At 42.9% G+C, this 20601-nt stretch overlaps 1 protein-coding gene and 2 long non-coding RNA genes across 4 annotated transcripts in view; 1 reads left to right on the forward strand and 2 right to left on the reverse strand.

Annotated features, from left to right (window-relative positions):
- The window catches only part of RIPK2 (receptor interacting serine/threonine kinase 2), a 39862-nt gene extending 32952 nt beyond the window's left edge, over positions 1-6910 (forward strand). Inside the window, exons 8-11 of one of the 2 annotated variants that reach the window (XM_037803174.1) lie at positions 1369-1458; positions 3130-3220; positions 4785-4943; positions 5504-6910. In XM_037803174.1, coding sequence (XP_037659102.1) covers positions 1369-1458; positions 3130-3220; positions 4785-4943; positions 5504-5841 — 678 coding nt within the window. In that variant the 3' untranslated portion in view covers positions 5842-6910. The remainder of the gene's footprint in view (positions 1-1368; positions 1459-3129; positions 3221-4784; positions 4944-5503) is intronic. The other variant, XM_037803175.1, reaches the window with a different exon arrangement.
- LOC119509247 lies at positions 660-10517 on the reverse strand. The gene is made up of 2 exons (XR_005211658.1): positions 10132-10517; positions 660-911 (listed from the first exon to the last, which is right to left on the reverse strand). It is a non-coding gene; the product is annotated as an uncharacterized LOC119509247 (long non-coding RNA).
- A 7952-nt stretch (positions 10518-18469) lies between these two features.
- Positions 18470-20601, reverse strand: part of LOC119509245 — a 95511-nt gene continuing 93379 nt past the window's right edge. The window contains exon 5 of the long non-coding RNA XR_005211656.1: positions 18470-18621. This is a non-coding gene — a long non-coding RNA (uncharacterized LOC119509245). The remainder of the gene's footprint in view (positions 18622-20601) is intronic.

The raw sequence follows: 20601 nt of genomic DNA on the forward strand, positions 1-20601 counted from the left end.
GATCACCATTTAGCATGACTGATTTTGTTTGAGTTTCTTACATTTTTTAAATTCTTTGACCCAGCTCCTATAATTCATGCTTTCTACAGGTGATGTTTCTTGTATCTTGAATAGTAAAAACTGAATCAGAAAAAGGGTTTTCCTTACTATTCCATTTCATTTCTTCCTAGCCACTGATTCATTAGTTGATTAACTCTTTCAGTTATCGTAACTGAATAGTTATGAAAAATGACATTACTAATCCAAGGATATTGCATTATCAGAAATATTTTGGTAAATTTTATAAGCACAGAAAAAAACAAACTTTATATAACAGAAACAGATCTGAAGACTAATCTTAAAGATTCAAATAAAAATGTATTTAACAAACATTGAGCTGCTGTGTGTGAAATCCTACATTAGGTACCTTATATGCAGAGATGAACAGAAGATCATTTTTTCTTCCTACAATTCCTTACCCATGTCATGGGGCAGGTAGTCATAAATACAAATAAAAGGGGGCTTGGTGTGAAGCCTACCAGTTTCTAAAACTCTAAAGAGTGGGTTGATATTATGTTGATCTGGGGTAGAAAAGCAGACTGGTTTTCCAAGCCTGGCATATAATGGACAGGAGGAAATCACTTACTGGTTTTAATACAAAAGTATAGTATTTAAATAAATTGTTTTTATAATAGCTACCATTTATTGAATGCTTAACAAATAATCTTAGGGCCTTTTAACATACAATACCTCTAATCCATTCAATAATCCTGCAATACAGATATTATTATCCCAAATTTATAGATAAGTAAACTGAAATTAAGTCTCTAGCTTAAGGTCAATTCTAAACCAGATCTGATGAGCTGCATGGTCCCCATCATTCCATTATGGCATATCACCTCCTTTACTTAGACCAAGCCTCAGTTTCTTATCTGTAAAATGAAAATAATAATAGTTCTTATAAGTGCAGTGCATGATAGATAGTAAGTCCTTAATAATTATTGATAGACACACAAACTGAAATTTACTAAGTACCTAATTTGTAACAGACATTTTACATACATTATCTCATTTAAACCCTGGAACAATCTTGCATGTGTAGATTTTTTCATTTTTACGATGAAATTCTTTAGACTCCAAAAGATCAATAATTTGCTCAAGGTAACCAATTAATATGAGGAAGAATTCAAAGTATTACTCTAAAGTTCTTTCCCCTATTCCATACTGTCTCTACCTTTAAGTAATATATTGTATCCTCAGCTGATTTAGAGTTAGATTTCCTTTCCATTGTTTTGTATAAACCTATAAAGTATGATTAAGTAGAATATATTTTACTTCTATAACTTCCTAATTACCTTCAATTAAAGTACATATATGTATTCATCCCAGCTACAGAGTATGTCGAGCGCTATTCATTTGCCTGACAAGAAGAAAATGGAGTCTTCCTTGAACATACCTGTAAATCATGGTCCACAGGAGGTAAAAAAAAAAAAAAAAAAAAAGATAATGTGATTTTTCCAGTTTGCTAATGCTGTCCTTTTGCAAAACACCAGAAATCAGTTGGCTTTTATAAAGGGGGTTTATTTGGTTACAAACTTACAGTCTTAAGGCCATAAAGTGTCCAAGGCAAGGCATTAACCATAGGGTACCTTCACTGGAGAAAGGCCATTGGCATCTGGAAAACCTGTTAGCTGGGAAGGCACGTGGCTGGCATCTGCTTGCTCCCAGGTTGTGTTTCAAAATGGCATTCTCCAAAGTGTTGCTCTTGGGGTGTTTTGTCCTTTCTTAGCTGCAGCTGCTCTGTGTCTACGTCTGTGTGGCTCTTTTTAAAGTACTCTAGTGATCCAGTAAAGATCCACACTGAATAGGTGGGGCCACACCTCCATGGAAACATTTGATCAAGAGGTCACACCCTTATCAAAGGTGTCATTCACAGTTGGGTGGGTCACATCTCCATGGAAACACTCAATCACAAGGTTTCAACCTAATCAACACTAATACGTCTGCCCCCACAAGATTGCATTAAAGAATATGGCCTTTTCTGGAGGATATAATATATAAAAAATGACCCAGTGATAAACTCAAAATTCAAGGAGGTTTTAGGATTAGTTGTATAGGCAGTGGCAAACTCCAGCTTGAAAACCCAGCTCTCCTAATTCTCAATTCATTGCTCATCCCATCATCCCATCAAATCATGGACCCTGCTTCTTTGTTTGGCATTGACTTCTTCCCTGTTATTAGTTTGAACTATCAATGATGTTCCATGACAGTACTTAGGTAAACCATTTATTATAGTTCTACCACTATAATATAGTTCTACCACTATATTTATGCCTCATTGTTCAAATGCAGAACAGCTATATCTGTCCTCTGTTCTAACCTCTTAAAATAATTAATAAAAAGAAAAGGCCGTTTTTGTGCTTATCCAAGAGGAAAATTTTCTACAGTAGCATTCATTCAGACTTAGTTCACATTGGTTATTTCTTTTCAGATTATATAAGCTATGTTCATCTTACAAATTAAGAAAAGTAAACATTTTTTAAAAGTAATAATACCTTCAAATTCAAAATCAACATTAAACACAATACATGATTTTAATCACTTTTATCTTACCTCATTTGATCCTTAAGCCCATGTAGGTACATGTTTAGATAGATATTAGATACAAAGAATCTGAGAACCAAATTTAATTGCCTTTTCCAAGATTATCCAGTAATTCCATGGCAGAGCCAGGAACAGAGCCAAGTTCTCCATCGTTTTTTCCATGGTTCCCCACCCCCCATGTTGAGGAGCCTTAGGCATTTGCTCTAAACCAATAAGTAACAGTATTGCAGATTTCAAATTTCTTACCCACTGTTCTAGCCATGGATGCAGCTTCTTAGAACATGTAGAAAATATTTTAAAAAATAATTATTTCTAATATATTTAATTATTGCCTCATCTCCCCCATTTGCATTGATAAACAAAATGTTTATCTTTGTTGATTATTTTATATATGTGTTTCTTTAATTTTATAAGCTATAATTTGTGGTAGTTTTGATTCTTGGTTTGTAGGAAACCAAAAGCAAGAACTCTTAGAAGTTAAAACTGTGTAACTATTTAAATGATTTCTTTATTAAACTTAAATCCTTTACCTTCTATTCACTTTAGGAATCATGTGGATCCTCTCAGCTCCATAAAACTAGTAGTCCTGGAACCTCAAGATCCCTGTCTGCTTCTCAAAACAATGAATTTTTATCTAGTACGTAAATTTTCCAAGCAGTGTTGACTTGCATGTTTTCCATCTTCCTTTTTAGTTCATATTCTTGGCAAACAGTCATGGCTTGGGTGGAAATTGTCTTTTATTTGTATTCATAATGCATTTTCAAAAGGTGACAGGGTCTAAAGATTTGGCAGTAGTAGTGGGATGTTCAACAAATACACTTAAATATTAAAAGGCATTGTGTCAGATATTGTGGAAAGTTACCAAAAACATCTCTTGTAAGGAAGAAGAGAAAGGTTTCTAAGTTACCATGGTATGAGATAGAAAGTAATGTGTTTTAAGAGAGATACGGATTTAGTACAAAGGAAGAGGAACACTCTTTACAAAGTACTTGCACAGCCATCCTGTCAGGGAGATACTCCTCATTTTACAGATCAAGAACCTTCTGAGTCATATAATGAGTAGCTGGCAGAGCCAAGACTTGAAGTCAGGTCTTCTGATAGAGATTCCTGTGTCACGCCACCACACCATGTCATCATGAACATATTTCTGGTTGAAGGTTGGACCTATAGTTATAAAGAATAGGCATTCTAGGCAAGGGGAACAGCATAGAGGCACAGAGAAAAGTGAGTAGTTTTGATTAGGTGGTGAAAAGGATTAATGAAAGAAGATAAAAGAGGAAAATAAGATCAGAAAGGTAGGTTGAAGCATATCCTTATGAATTCTAATGCTTAGCTAAGCTATTTGGACTTTTTTTTTTTAATGGGTAGGGAAGAACTATTGCAAATTTTTGAGCAAGGGTGTGACATAATAAAAAAAAATCTCTGCTTTAGGATGATTCATCCTGGCTGGATTATGTAGAATGTTTTGAAGGGAAAGGACACTCCAGGTGAGGATACCAGTTAAGAGACTATTACTGTAGTGCAGGTGAGAGATGATGGGAGCTGATCCAGAGTAAAAGAAGGGAGAGGTGGAGTGAGAGATGTTATGGAGGACACACTGATAGACTTCTTAATTTTTCATTTTCAGAATGGAAGAGAGAAAAAAACAAGTTAAAGCTGAATAAGTAGTTAAACCGAGGTGACTAGGAAAACACTGGTTCTGTTAAAAGAATTAGTAGTTTAAACAGATGTAGATTTAAGATGAATAATTAAGTTTTTAATGTTTTTTAATTTGAGGTGCTAGCAGGGCATATGGGAGTTGATGTCCAGTGGGTTATTGGAAATGTAAGATTCAGAAAAGAGGGAAAATTTAATTACATGAATTTGGAAATAGAGGTAATAATTGAGACCCTGCAGTCGAATAGGATGGCCAAAGGAGGGTGTAAAAAGAAACATGTCATATATAGATTTAGGAGACATTTTAAGTGCAGAAGGAGAAAGAAGGCACAGAAGAAATGTAGGACTATGTGAAGAAATAAAAGTCCATGATTTATAATTTGCATAGGGTATTTACTTGTGGGATTAGGTTTCTGAACAAGCTCTAATAGCAGTGAAAACTAAAGACATTGGCCTACCTTCCATATGACCCAAAGGTTGATATTTTAGCTAATAGGAATAGCTAAGGAGTATTCTACCCCCTATGAAAACATTGTGTTTTATAGGAAAAACTCAAGATGGTTCTTCAGTGCTACATCACTGTCAAGTAAATCACAGTTGGGATAGTAACATTTCTGCAGCTCAGAGGACTAAACTATGTGATCAGAAGACCCTCCCTTGCTCTTCAGCAATGATACATCCACTCTTAGCTGAGGGAAATTCAGGTAAATATTTACCATGGGACACTTTGTAAATGATGCCATTTACTTCCTAAATATATGATTAATAGATTTGTCATACAATAAGTTTGATTTGTCCTTATTTCCTCATTATGTTAAATACGTATATTCTTAAGTAGGAAAGTACATCCAATCCCAGAAGATACCAGTGCTGACATGTAACAATAGGCCCAAATGGTATTCCATGAACATCTGGCTAGGGAGGGAGTGCTAATGGGAGGTGTTACTGAATGTGTTTCTAAAGCTAAAGATTTTTGTTTGTTTTTTTAATTAGCAAATATGTAGATAATTTAAAAAGCTGAAGAAAATAAAGTTGTTTTTGCTCTTTATAGCATATAGAAAGTCTATTAAGATGGGAAAGATAACCCAAATATCTGAATGTTTCTTGAAAATTAATAGCATCCACCAAAGTACTGGTATTCCATACCAGCAGAATCATGGGAAAATTAAGTTTTGTGCCTTAATATTTCCTTTTCATGTATTTTCACTTGTTTCTATATATCTGCCCTCACATTTTAAATTCTCCATTCCTTACTCATCTATAGAATATCTGCAGACTGGTATAGCCCTACTGTGGATCCAGAGTAAAAGGGAAGACATTGTGAACCAGATGACTGAAGCCTGCCTTAACCAATCTCTAGATGCCCTGCTGTCCAGGGATTTGATCATGAAGGAAGACTATGAACTCATTAGTACCAAACCCACAAGGACCTCAAAAGTTAGGCAATTATTGGACACCAGTGACATCAAAGGAGAAGAATTTGCCAAAGTTATAGTACAAAAGTTGAAAGATAACAAACAAATGGGTCTTCAACCTTACCCTGAAATACTTGTGTTTTCTAGTTCCCCATCCTTAAGTTTATTTCAAAATAAAAGCTTGTAAGTGAATTTTTCAAGAAGAAAAGTCGACTTACATTTTTGTATTTTTTTGTTACCTTGATCATATTGTTTTTATAAAATCCATAAAAGTATTAGAAGTTTTACTGAAGTTTTTTCTTCAGGTGAGTATTAGTCTCCTTCCATAGCATTACAGTATTTATTATACAGAAAGTTTTCAGTGTGGTACATAGTGTTCAGTTTCTATGTGTCACTTTCATTAATCAAAACTATTTTTTAAAGTGTAATAATTGTATTCTTGACCACAAAAGTATCTTAAGGTATGATTGAAGCCATTTTCACATTCACTGTCTTTGTGGATTATTTATTTATTGTCTAAAATGCAGTTTGGCTTTATGAAGTATATCCTTTATACTTAAATTAAAGATAGTATGGCATTCCTACCCTACAGGAGAAAAGGGCAATCAGTGAACTCTCAATTTTAGCCATCCTCACAAGCCTCTCATTAGTTTCAGAAATTTGTTTCTTCTCTCTAAAATCACACTTCCCATCTCCCATGGAGCATAGTTCCCAAACTACCTCCACTTTTTCTCTCCCTTTCCACTGGATCCTTTCTTCTCAGTCTCAAACATCTAGATTTCTTTTTAAAACAAAGTTCCAGACAGGGATTTCCGCATCCTAGAAAATTCTATACTGCTTCTACTTTTGTTATCAATTTCTTTCTTAATAAAAATTATAATTCATATAATCAATGAATCTCTGGGTGAAAGGAGCCACTGTGTTATGAATCTAATTCCTCAAATTCCTCTACAGTAAAGGTAGCAGACACCTAACCCTGTGATCATACATGTCTGTTGATGGACAGGAAACTTGTTAACCTCTTCAGACAATTTATTTCACCTGTAGACAGTTCTATCACATAGTTCTTTCCTACATTGAGTTAAAAATCTATTTCCCTGTAGCATTGTCCATTTGTCCTAGTTCCAAACCCTGGGATGGTATGTAGAGTAAATCTAATCCCTCCTCTATATGACAGCTGTTCCAGTTTGCTAAGGCTGCCGTTAGGCAAAATACCAGAAATGGATTGGCTTTTGTAAAGGGGGGTTATTTGGTTACAGAGTTACAGTATGAAGGCCATGAAAATGTCCAAATGAAGGCATCAACACATGTATACCTTCACCAAAGGAAGGCCAAAAGCATCCGGAAAACCTCTTGTTAGCTGGGAAGGCACGTGGCTGGCAGCTGCTGATCCCAGGTTGTGTTCCAGCTCCACTCTCAGCTCCTGTGCATTCTTCAAAGAATCTCTCTTGGCTGCAGCAGCTCCTTCTGTCTGTGAACTTTTTTAAAGGAGTCCAGTGATTCAGTTAAGACCCACCCTGAATGAGTGGGGTAACACCTCCATGGAAATTATCCAGTCAGAGGTCTTGCCCACAGTTGACTGAGTCACATCTCCATGGAAACACTGAATCAAAGGATTCCAACCTAATCAAGACTAATACATCTGCCCCCACAAGACTGCATCAAAGAACATGGCATTTTGGGGGACATTAATATATCAAAACCAGCACAACAGACCTTCATGTATTTCCAGGATATGCTTCTGTTTGTGATGACTATATTTTTCTGCTTCAGAATGATCTCTAATCCCTACAATGGTTATTTAAGAGTCAGGATTTAAATTCTTCTTTAAGTATGGCATCTATAACTGCACACAATACTACTTAGGTCTTATCAGCACAGTTGGGATACCCCTCCCTTATACTAATAATATACCAAAAGCCTCCCCCTTTTTTTTAGCAGTCACATGTCATTGTTGAATTAATAATTTACTATCAGCTAAAACTCCTTTATCTTTTACCTCTGTGCTGTTTTGCCTCATCTCTTTTTTATGATCTCCTTTTTTATACTTTTTATTGAGTGGGGTTTTTAGATCCATATATAACACTTTGCCTTTATCCCACTTAAATTAATTTGTCTAAATTCATCGCCATTTCCAGCAAGTTAACATTTTTTTGATTCCTAAAACTGGAATCTCCCAAATTAGAAGAATAACTTTCAAAAAGCTACAAATACTTTCTGCTCTCTCCTTCTCCAAACTCCAACTTTGCCTCTGACAAATGCAGAAATATGTTTAAAATGTGGACTTTTTTTTTACATAAAAGAAATTGGAATTCATGAGATTAACTAAAATTGTTGCTATTTCCAAGTCAGTTTTTAAATAATTGGCTTTTTTCCCTCTATAATATATTTCAATATAAGCATACTTTTTTTTTTTATGTTAAAATGGGATATGCCTCCTCTCCATATGTTAAAACAATGTGGTATTACTCAGGCTCTGCTAATGAAATAATAAAAACAGTAATTAACATTTATTAATGCTTGCTAGGTGCAAAGCACTATGCCAACCAAAACCCCAAGATTTAACAACACCAATCCTATAAAGGAGACCCCTAATACAACATCTGGAAAAAATGCTTGACAACCTTAAAATAAGTACAAATAATATCCTTAAGGAGATTTGGGAGGTTCTATCTTTAAATTAGAAGAAACTATGAAATAGAAACAATTAGAGATTTAGAAACATTTGAACTATGGTCCTCAAAATAATAACCCAGGACCTGGTCATTCTTGAAAGCATCTCACTTCTGAAGACTGCTAGCTAACCTGGGGAGATCATTATAGTATATAACAAGTCCAAAGCTCCAGCTTCCATATCTTTCGCTGGTTGCTTTTTGAGGATTATTTAGAGACCCTGAACGAACAGAGAGCATTTTTTGTTTCATTACTAGTTTGAGTTCTCCCTAACTAAGGTTTTATTTTATAAGGTGTATTTATAAGGTTTATTGCCATGCTGTCCCTCACACTGCACAGGCCTGGGCTCAAGGCACTCTTCACAGTAGTTTTGAACACTCAGTGAAAAGCATGGAAAAGAATAAGGAACTCACTAAGAAAAGCACTGGCTGGCAGAATGGCCCTTGGTTGGACCTCTGCCCCTCAGTAGAATGGTATAAAGTTTAAAAAGACAGGAAAAAAAGGGGGTGAAAAATCAACTAACATTTGGAGTATAGCCTCATCACCAACAAATGAGAAGTATTTCACCCAAGCCTCCCAAGAAGGTTAGAAGGGCTGAAATTCTGTATTTCTTTTACCAGCAGGAGAAAGTTTTAGACTCTGGACCCATTGTGGGCAATCAAGCTGACCTTCCCTAAGGGAGTAAGATGGAAAGTAGTATTGGGAGCCAGGCTGATATCCATTAAGCAAAATTGGCACAGAGCCGAGGGCCAAGGAAAATGTTTTAAGTTTAATTTCTTTCAAAATCAGAAGAAAAAAATTAACAATGATCACTCTTGTCTTTTTATCAATTTAAATAATTATACATATATATGTATGTGTGTGTGTGTATGTATGTAGGAAGGAACCCATGAAGGCAAAAGTGGCTAGGGCCCAAGGAAATTGAATGCCACCCTGATTGGGAGTAACTTCTCTGATGCTCTGGGAGTGGACAGTGATTTGGAAAGTTTCATTGGGTTACAGAGACTGGACCCAGTCCAACAGAGCTCTCCAGAGGTGCCAGGAGAGCAAGCTGGGCTTGTTGACTTCAGGAAGGACCAGTACCTAACAGCTGCAGCATGTAGCAGAAAGAGCAACTGTGATGGCAATGAGTATGCAGATTCAAGGTGGAGCCCTTGGAGCATCAAAGTTCTCCCCACCCCCCACCAGATTGGATACAACCCTCCAGAAGCCAGAGGACAGGGAAAAATGACAGATTGAGACTTCCCACCAGCCCTCTCAGGCCCATAAATAAACATGCCATGCTCCTGAGTGTTAGAGGAAGGCCCAGTACACAGATTTATTGGAGAAAAGCCTTTTTTAAATGGAAACATTATCTTTTTATCTAGAAGAGACAGTTTTAGGAGTAAATAGAATTGTGCCCCAAAACGACCTTAACTTCTCATTAGTTGACACACTTTAAACAGGCTTCTCCCTGACTCCAGGCCCCTGACCTCCCTTTCATGCAGGCCCTCACATTATCCAGGTCTGAGAGGCTCCTAGTTCCTTATCTCCCTCTTCCTCACTCCTTGTCTGTCCAGACTGCAGGTGGCCTAATTACCTCAAAGATAAACATTCCCAACCAAGTGCTCCTAATTGCCACCTCAGTAAATCACTCACCATTGATCAACCCACACCCTCCCACCCCTGCCCCCACCTCTGCACCCTCCCAACCACCCTCCATCCCACCCCCGGCCCTTAAAAAGCTTGCTGTCTTTTATTTTGACTGAATTGAGTTCCACTCTCTCCCTCCTACAGTAGCAGCTATGAGTAAAGGCTTCCTTACCTGTTTCACATTGTCCGGCACAGTTTTTCTTTGACAACTCCTAGAAAAAAAAAAATCCTCTTATTATAGGTTCTTCTCAGTTTTTCATAACATAATCCCAGGAAGTAGTTTCCTTTCTAGTAGTCAGTGTTGTACTGTGGTTAACCTTCAGAGAAGAAAAGTAGCTTTGTAATTCTGAAACTACAGATGGGGACATTAGAGGCTCGATTTCAGGCATTGACTTCAGAGTTCTGCAAGATAACCCTGTTGCTTTATTCCTAAATTAATGTCTAGGTAAAGTAGGCTGTCCGGCGCTGCCCCGCTCGGTCCCCGGTTCCCGGCCGGCGAGGGGAAACAGGGAAGGAGAGAGAGAGATGCAGACTGCGCGAACTAACCTGGTCATGAATCACGACTCGAACCACACGGCAGTTGTGAAAGCAAGCCCTTTACTACAGCTAGATGAACATTCTGTGTTACTGGTTCCCACACGGGGCACGGCGCCTCGTGGGAGAGCAGCCTCGATGTGGCCGTCAGGCACGGCTCCTTGTGGGCTGTCTCACCCTACCCCGTCCGGGTAAGACCTTTTATACACAATTAACAACCAATAAGCTTCTAGGTTAGTATCGCGTATACAGGATTTCGATTGGTAGGAGCGGGTGGCGGATACATGCGTCACTATGCGGAAACAGGATGCAGGCGCCATCTTGGCTCACTCGATGGGCGGGGGTAACTCTAGAGCAGGCTGCAGCGCATACGCTAGGCCCGATTCGGGAGGCGGCTTTCCACATCTCCCCCTTTCTTATTTATTTTTGACCCAGTGTCTCCAGTGATGAGCGTGCTCCCGTGAACCCAAATGGTTCACAACCTCTTTGGTGCTTTGGGGAGTCTGGACTAGGCCTCAGCCATCCAGCGGCGGAGCCTCTAGCACCAACCAGAATGCTCACGTCATATGGAGACCGGAGAGTCCGTAAGCTGGAAGCAACGTGACTCTCCCTGCAGTGCTTTGCCTGGCAACTGGGGAACAACGACGGGGGCAGGAACAGCAGTAACCAGAGTCGGGGGTGTCACTAGGTGTCTCTGTGCAATGGCTAGGGTCCAGTCTGGCCACAACTAGGACTCTGCCCTAGAGACCCACCTGAGACAAAATTATGACTACTGGTGTCGCCTTTTACACCCGAGAAACAGCCATGCGATTCGCTACAAATTTTGCTCCAAAGCGCCCCACCTGAGGCGACCAGGAAGGGGTATGGTTAATAAATCGGTCACTATCGGGGGTAACAGAGGTGGGAGTCATAGCCATCATAGTGGTAACACGCAATTGCTGCTGCGCTTGAAACAGGCGTTCTAGCAAACATTTAACAACGACTAATCCCACCAATAATCCCACTGCAATGAGGATCCAATTAGTTAAATTGGGCCAAGAGAACCAGGAAGAAACACTGTGCAATAGTTTCTGTAGAACCTCGCCTAACCCGGAGAGATCGACTTTAACGGGTTTTAACTTGATCCCCCCAATTGTGTCTAAACTAGATTCCACCTGTTGGGAGAGATTAACAAATTCAGGAAAATATGACCTTTTCAGCCAATCAGAGACTCTGGAAATGCTTCCGGTCACGTTGGCCCTGACAGGAGTGACACAGAGTTTAACCGTAAGCCACCGGGTGTCACATGTTTGCTGAAGCACTCTCCAGAGTCCATCTGTTTCCAGTCCAAGTTCATCTATCTCCGCTTGGAGTTTCTGAATGGCCTGGAAATTTAAGTTCAGCATCTGATTGTGGCGGCGTAGCACGTCTCGGGTAAGGTTGACCAAGCCATTTACCGTTTCCATCGTTATGGCAAGCTGCCGATCTGTCCATGCTTGTAGCACAGCCTGCCCGATCGTTGGGACAAACAAAGAAGAAGCTACACTGGCAGCATTCGATAGCCATTCTTTTATGCCTCTTGGACGCCTAGACTTAGAGAAGGGGATATTGTTAAGTGAAACAACTTGAGAAACAGGGCCAACCCAGTCAGTTGCCTTGACGGGGAGCCAGACATAACTTGGGCGATACACTAGGATAGCGGGGCGGCGAGGCATCCGGGTCTTTGGAACGGTTGCAGACTGTAGGAGCAAGCCCTGGAAGGAAAAGGCACCTTTGAGTCTCCTTTTTACTCAAGATCCCTTCACAAGACTGGCGGCTCTTCCCTGTAACGTTAAGAAATTCAAGCAAGACTCCCTTACTTAACTCGCCATTACCAGTTTCACAAGTAGCATTCGCCGCAACTGTGGTGTTGACAACCTTGACAGAGAGGTTAGCAAAAGAGAGGATCAGTGTGTCATTGGTGAGGGGGAAGGACTCGTTGAAGCTTGTGGAGGAAATATAGTTCCACTAAAAAGAAAAAGGCAGATTAGAAGGATTGCTATAGGAGAGCAAAGAACAGAGTTACCGATCCTCTTTTTGGGCAACCGCGGGGTGGTCAGTCCTACTATTATCGTCTTGTCGGTCGTCGCCATCATCAGCAGGGTCGGAGGCTTGGTCTAATGGTTCAGGTTGTATATTCGTTGGCGTTTCTGACAGCTGTTCCTTGGCTTCTTCAGGTGATGTCACGGTTCTCACCAGTCTTTCCGGAACCCACACTGGTTGACGTCCTGGTTCCTGGGGAAAAACACAAACAGAGCCTCTGGCCCAGCTGAGCACCGGGTCAGGGCCTTTCCACTGCCCCGACAGGACATCCTTCCAACGGACTAGACCTCTATGCGGAGGACTCGGGGTGGTGTGTTGCAGGGCAGGTGTCATTCCTTGTGAATTTTCGTTTAAAAAATTATATGTGAGCAAGGCTACAGACAGTCGAGCTTTTGGGGACAGGCCGTGGCCTATACCCTCTTTCTGTTTTTTAAGCAAGTCTTTGAGAGATCTGTGCGCTCTTTCAATGATTCCTTGCCCCTGAGGGTTATAGGGGATGCCATGTTTCAATTGGACATCCATGTTGTCACAAAATTTTTGGAAGGATTTACTAGTGTAGGCAGGCCCGTTATCCGTCTTTAACGTCTTTGGCTTACCCCAAGCTGCCCATGCAGCAAGGCAGTGTGCAATGACGTGGGAGACTCTTTCTCCTGGTTCAGCAGAGGCAAATAAAACTTGGGAGCATGTGTCCACCGACACATGTAAGTACTTGATCTTACCATACTCTGAATGATGAGTGACATCCATCTGCCAAGTATCCCCTGGGGTGAGACCCCTAGGGTTGACCCCAACCGAGGGGACTGCTCTCTGCTCTGCACAATTGTTGCAGGCTCGGACAATATCTCGAGCAGCTGCACGTGGTATGCTGAACCGCTTAGCTAGGGTACCTGCGTTGATGTGAAACTTGGCATGGAATTCTCGGGCTTGTTGATACGGTACCAGCGTCGGAAAGATGTGCAGCTGTCGAGTGGCTACATCTGCGCTATGGTTCCCCTGGGCCATAGGGCCAGGCAAACCTGTGTGGGCTCTAATATGGGTTATGTAAAAAGGGTGTTGCCTGGTCCATATAACCTCCTGTAGTTTGGCAAAGAACGTCCTTACTGTAGAGGAATGTTTAACAATGCCCACCGTTTCTAAAATTTGTACAGAGTTCACAACATAAGCAGAATCCGAGACGACATTTAAGGGCTCGGAAAGGCTTTCCAGGACTGCAATGATAACCTGCAGTTCTACCCATTGAGGCTTTTGTGGTTGGAAGAGCACTGTTTTAGGAGTGTCCCCCTCCACACAATACGCCCCTGTTCCAGAGCTGGAGCCGTCCGTGTATACGGTGGGGGCGCCTGCTAGTGGCCTAGGAGAGGTTACTTTGGGAAAAATCACTGGGTGCCGGGTGACAAACTGCAAGAGAGGAGCCTTAGGGAACTGATTGTTAATGGGACCAAGAAATGTACACCGGAGAATGGCCCATTGATCTATGCATCCGGTGAGTATCTCAAGCTGCTGGGAAGAATAAGGCACCCTGAGATTTTTGGGCTGCTGACCGAAATGCTGCACAGCCCTTTTAATGCATTCTAGGGCCAAGTCTGCAACCGCTGTAGGATAGTGCTCTAGGACTTTTTGGGGGAAACTCCAGGGTGGACCCAGAGCAGCGGCCCCCGCTGCCACAGTACCGCAGTGGGCTGTAATTCTGTCGGCAGCACGCAGGCTTCAAAAGGCTCATCAGGGTCTATTCTCTTCAATGCAGCGCCACTGAGCGCCTGTTCCACCTGGCATAGTGCTCGCCTTGCCTCTGGAGTGAAGCTTCGAGGTGAGTTTATATTAGAATCCCCCTTCAACAGGTCGAACAAAGGTGTTAGTTTGACATTGGGTATTTTTAGGTATGGACGGATCCAATTGATATCCCCCATGAGTTTTTGTAGATCATTGAGAGTGTGTATATTGTCTAGCCTGAGAGACACCTTTTGGGGGGAAACATGAGTGGGTGCGACTTTCGCCCCCAGGAAAGTGGTAATGTCAGTCATTTGGATTTTTTCAGGGGCAATCTCTAGGTTAGCTTCTCCAAGACTAAGGACTAAATGTGACAAAACTGTTTTAAGAAGATCTGTGTCTCTATGGGCTAAGAGAATGTCATCCATATAATGGATGATTTTCACTTGAGGGAACTGCTGCCGAGTGCTAGCTAGCTTCGCAGCGACATACAGCTGGCACATGGTAGGACTATTAGCCATGCCTTGGGGCAGGACTGTCCATTCAAAGCGTTGACAGGGCTCCTCTTGATTACTAGAGGGCACAGTAAAGGCAAACTTAGGGGTGTCTTCAGGGTGGAGCGGAATAGAAAAGAAGCAATCTTTCAGATCTATGATGAAAATCGACCAGTGCTCCGGTAATGCCGAGAGGAGGGGCAGTCCCATCTGAACGGGCCCTAAAGGCTCCATGCAATCGTTAATAGCTCTTAGATCATGTAGCAGTCTCCATTTACCAGATTTCTTTTTTATTACGAATATAGGGGTGTTCCACGGTGACGTGGAAGGGGCGATATGGCCCTTTTCTAGTTGTTCTGATACTAGGGCGTGCAACGCTGCAAGTTTTTCCTGTGGCAAGGGCCACTGAGGCACCCACACCGGAGCCTCGGTTTTCCATTTTAGTTTTATAGGTGTGGGTGGGAATCTCTCCTCAGTGGCCCCTATGAAAAACCCAAGCCTCGTCTGTCAGACTTGGGGGCAGCTTGTATAGGCTCCGCACGTCCGTGCAGTGAAGCTCCTAAACCCTTGCCGGGGGTATACCCCATTTCTTTTAGCAGTCGCTTAGAGGTTGGGGAGTAGCCGCTAATTAAAGTAACGTCCATTTGGGTCAGAATGTCTCTTCCCCACAAAGACACAGGCAGGGCTAATACATAAGGCTGGAAACTGCCTTGGTGTCCTTCTTCATCGGCCCAATGAAGGGCAGCTGCACTGAGCATGGGCGCTGAAATTTGGCCTATTCCTCTAATGGGCTCTTCCGCCCTGCTCGTTGGCCAGGTGGGGGGCCATTCTTGTTGTCTTATGATAGACCGATCGGCCCCTGTATCGAGCAGGCCCAAGAAAGATCTGCCTTGCACCTTAATGGTTAGCATAGGTCGAGACTCCAGGGACATATGGAGTCCCTCAAAAATCGCTCCACTGGATCCGAACCCTTTTTCCCCTCTCTGTCTGATTCTGCTTGGAAAGACTGCATGTAAGCTGGGTAAGAGCAGGAGCTGTGCCAGCTTATCACCTTCTGCAATAACTAAGGTGCCCCGCTGAGATTGAACCATAACTTGGGCACGGCCTGTGAAATCTGAATCTACAAGTCCTGGTATAACTGTTAATCCTTTCAGGGCCGTGGATGCTCTTCCCAATATGAGCCCTACAGTACCAGCCGGTAAGGGCCCCTTGAAGGAGGTCCCTACTAACTGGACACCCATGGAGGGGGTTAGTACGAGTCTGGAGGTGGCACAGAGGTCCAGTCCTGCTGAGCCGGGGGACGCACGAATTTGATCGGATCCTGTGTTGTCGAATGGCATGCAAGGGGGTCCGTCGAAAGGGCGGACCCCCTCTTCCCGTTTTTTGGAATCTGCTCGGGGCGGCCAGAGAGGCGTCTACCCTGCGCATCGAAAACCGATTTACAGTCTTCTGCGCGGTGGGGGCCTTTGTGGCAACGGCCACACGGCCTGGTTGCTGCACCTGGTTCGCCAAACCGTTGAGTGGCAGGGGGCTGACGTCTATTGGGACAATCTCTCTTAAAGTGCCCTGATTGGCCACAGCCATAGCACCCGTTAGACTTTGCCCCTAAGGTTCTCGGGCTTTTTGTAGCCACCTGTAGGGAGCTGGCTAGCATGGCAGCTAGACCTGCATTAGTTAAAGGGCTGCCAGCATCTCTACAGAGCCTGACCCACTCTGTCAAATTTTTTGCTCTGTTTTGTGCCAGGATAACTTTGCACTCCTTGTTGCACTGCTCAAAAATCATTTGCTTAACCACAGTCTCTGCTACTCCTGGATCTGAGAAGATTCTCTCAGCTGCGGTTTGCATCCTGGCTACAAAATCCGCAAATGGTTCTGTGGGGCCTTGGTGTATATTGCTGAGTGAGGCCTGAGCCTCTCCCTCACCTGTTAGCTTTTTCCAGGCACCCACAAAACAGCGGAAGATCTGGGCATAGACCTCTTGTGGGAAACCCGTTTGGTTCTGGGCATGGGCACCTCTCCCCAACAGCATGTCAGCATTCCACCCGCCACGTCTCCCCGCCGCATTCCTTGCGGCCTGCTCTTCAGCTAACTCCTCAAACCATGCTTTCCAATCTATGAATCGGCCTGACGGCAAGCAAGCACGGGCTAGCTGAAAAATATCTGCGGGTGTATGATTTAGAGCAGAGAGGTTCTCGATCATGTTCAAGGTATAAGGGGCATTGGGGCCATACTGATGGACGGCCTGCCTCAATTCCCTCAATAGTTTGTAATCATATGATTCGTGCCGATTGCCACCTTGGGGATTGATAATAACCGGGTACATTTCTGAGACTGGCTGCGGCTCAAGTGGCTGGTAGCCACCCAGCATGCCAAAAGGTCTAAATGTTGTGAAAGGGTTCCATCTCCAGAAATGTCTCCCACCACTACCTAATGGCAAAGGGTCCTGAGGGCCTGTATACTCGGGCGGGGGGTACGGCAAAGGTTGCCCCTCCCCTGACCGACCCATCGGGGTTTCCGGGTCTGGCAGCAAAGGATAATTACATTTACTGGGCATGGCCACTAGAGGGAGCTCTCGGCAAGGTCCTTTGGTGGGACCGCCCAAGGCGTCAGTTGGGAGCTGGGGTGTCCCTGGGGGTGCAGCGGTAGACATTGGCGGGGCGGAAGGCCGCACGGGTGTGGCGGGAGGCTCCTCCCACTCAATTAGCGGGGATGCTTCCGCCTTCTCGTCAGTATCGCTATCTGACTCTGAGTCAGAGTCACTGGACTCCGGCGGTTTGCCCTTACAGGAGCCGTCCGCTGACGAAACTGACTGGGTTTCTTGGAGCGCGCACCGTGCTTCTTGCAAGACAGAGGACGGGCTTAGGCCGGTAGCCGATTCTAGTTCAAGGACCGCATGGACGGTCTCCCATATGGGTACTAGAATCGGGTCCATACACACGCCCGTCTGGCGCGCTCGGTCTATGTCGCGACCGAGCTTCATCCAAGAGGGTAGGCTAAGGCTGCCGGTGCAGGCAAACCAAGGGGCAAAAGTATCAACATCATCAAGAAAACGCTGAAGGGAGCTTTTCCTGACCGAGATACCCCGTTGTTTCAAAAGGTTCTTTAAGGGAGCTAAGAGAGGTGAACTTCCGGACTGCCCCATGATTGCAGTCGGCACTATACTTCAGTCACTCGGAGAGCTCTTCCGAGTCCCCCGGGGTCACCTGAAAACCCACGGGCCCTAACTATCATGTAATAAGACGCACTCACCTTCTCGCGTTGATCAGGCGCGGGAAGTCCGCCGTAAGCTCGACGCGCAGCGCTGCTCTCCTCACAGAGGGACCGTCGAGAGCGAGGCAGGAGGAGGAGCTTCCCCGTACGGGCCACCACTTGTCCGGCGCTGCCCCGCTCGGTCCCCGGTTCCCGGCCGGCGAGGGGAAACAGGGAAGGAGAGAGAGAGATGCAGACTGCGCGAACTAACCTGGTCATGAATCACGACTCGAACCACACGGCAGTTGTGAAAGCAAGCCCTTTACTACAGCTAGATGAACATTCTGTGTTACTGGTTCCCACACGGGGCACGGCGCCTCGTGGGAGAGCAGCCTCGATGTGGCCGTCAGGCACGGCTCCTTGTGGGCTGTCTCACCCTACCCCGTCCGGGTAAGACCTTTTATACACAATTAACAACCAATAAGCTTCTAGGCTAGTATCGCGTATACAGGATTTCGATTGGTAGGAGCGGGTGGCGGATACATGCGTCACTATGCGGAAACAGGATGCAGGCGCCATCTTGGCTCACTCGATGGGCGGGGGTAACTCTAGAGCAGGCTGCAGCGCATACGCTAGGCCCGATTCGGGAGGCAGCTTTCCACAGTAGGCCACATTTCCTAAGCATTGGTCAAAATGAAACTTTTTTTAGACTATTTCTCCATTAAAGCTCATGTTGTGATTCTCGTCATAGTCATTGTGTAACGAAAATTAAACAGCTAAAATTAAGCTCAAGGGGGTGACATTTACAATGCGATATTATAGAGGAGAATAAACCAGCCTTGTGGAAGGGTCCGGAAGGAACTTTAAGGAAAAGGGAGCAGTCGGGAAGGAGGTGATTTGCTGGAGGGCAATGGAAGAGGGAGGGCGAGATGGGAGGAGAGATAAACGGGCTCAGAACCCCCAGTGCATTTAGGCACTAGTAAGGAGTTTAATTTTACTCCAAGCAAAGTGAGAAATGACTAAGGGTTTTAAGAAGTCATTTATGCCTATTAATATTTCTGTAAAGAATGGATTGTGGGGAGGGGAGTGGCAAGAGTGGACTCATTTAGAAGGCTTGGACTAGAATAGGAGAGTTTAGACAGATAGAAAAGAAAAGATTCAATGTGTGTTTTAGAATTAGAACCAACACAATTTGGTAATGGATTAGATATGAAGGAAGGAAAGGATTAAGGATTACTCCTAGATTTTGGATCTGAATAATTTAGTGGATGGGGAAAGGACAGGAAGAAGTTTTTGTTTTGATTTGGTTTGGTTTGGGTTACTGCTTGTTTTTTTAAGGATGGAATGAAGAGATCTGTTTTAGACATCCAATTGGAAATAGGAAGTAGGCACTTGTCTGGAGATCAGGGCAGAGTCCCAGGCCAGAGATTTAAATGGAGGAGTCATTAGCACAGAGATTAAAAAAAAAAAAAAAATTATTGAAGTGAAATTCACATGACGTAAAATTAACCATTTTAAAATGAACAATTCAGTGACATTTAGCGCATTCACAATGTTGTGCAACCATCACCTCTATGTAATTCAAAAACATTTTCATCACCCCAAAAGGAACTTGGTACCCATTAAGCAGTTACTCCCCATTTCACCTGCCCCTAAATCCTAGCAACTACTAATCTGCATTCTGTCTTTGTGGATGTGCCTATTCTGAATATTTCATAGAGATGGAGATTCCATTACATACTTTCTGAAGGAAAACCGTTCGTTTTTTTTTTATTGTGGCAGCATGTAGATAACATAAAATTTGTCATTTTAACTATTTTAAGCATCAAGTTCAGTGGCATTAATTACTTTTACAGTGCCTTTTACCATTACCACCTTCCATTACTAAAACTTTTTCATCACCCCAAACAAAAACTCTTTACCCACTAAGCAACAGCTCCCCATTTCCCCACTCCCCAGCCCCAGTAACCTGTAATCTACTTTGCATCTCTATGAATTTGCTTATTCTAGATATTTCATATAAGTGGAATCATACAATATTTGTCCCTTTGTGTCTGGCTTATTTCACTTAGCATAATGTTCTCAAGGTTCATCCATGTAGCATGTATCAGAATTTCATTATATTTATGTCTGAATAGTATTCCATTCTATGGATATACCACATTTTGTTTTCCCATTCATCTGTTGATGGACACTGTGTTACTTCCACCATTTGGCTCTTTTGACTAATGCTGGCTGTGAATGTTGGTATAGAGAGAGTTTTTAAATTTTGGAATTGGTTAATACTATAGTAGCTAACATTTTTTGAATGCTTATTCTGTACAAGGCTTAGTCAAGTATTTTGCTAATACCTTTAATTCTCAAAACAACACTATGAGGGTGGTCCCATTACTATCCCCATCATAGAAATAAGGAAACTGAGGTTCAGGGAGTTTACTGAGATTTTAGGGACTTGCCCTAGATCACCCAGCTAGTAATTTAGAGTTTGAGAACTCAGCTGAATCCAACAGCAGTGTTGTAAGCCACTCCTCCCTCCTTAATCAGCTCTTGTAAAGGTGACCTTTCTATTACTAAACAGTTTCTTCCTCTTTCACTTGTTGAATCCCTGATGACACATTTTGAGCGGCTGGTATGATGAAACCAAACACTGTGTTCTT

This window comes from Choloepus didactylus, chromosome 14 (genome assembly GCF_015220235.1).
Source record: "Choloepus didactylus isolate mChoDid1 chromosome 14, mChoDid1.pri, whole genome shotgun sequence".
In the NCBI taxonomy this organism is placed as follows: domain Eukaryota; kingdom Metazoa; phylum Chordata; class Mammalia; order Pilosa; family Megalonychidae; genus Choloepus; species Choloepus didactylus.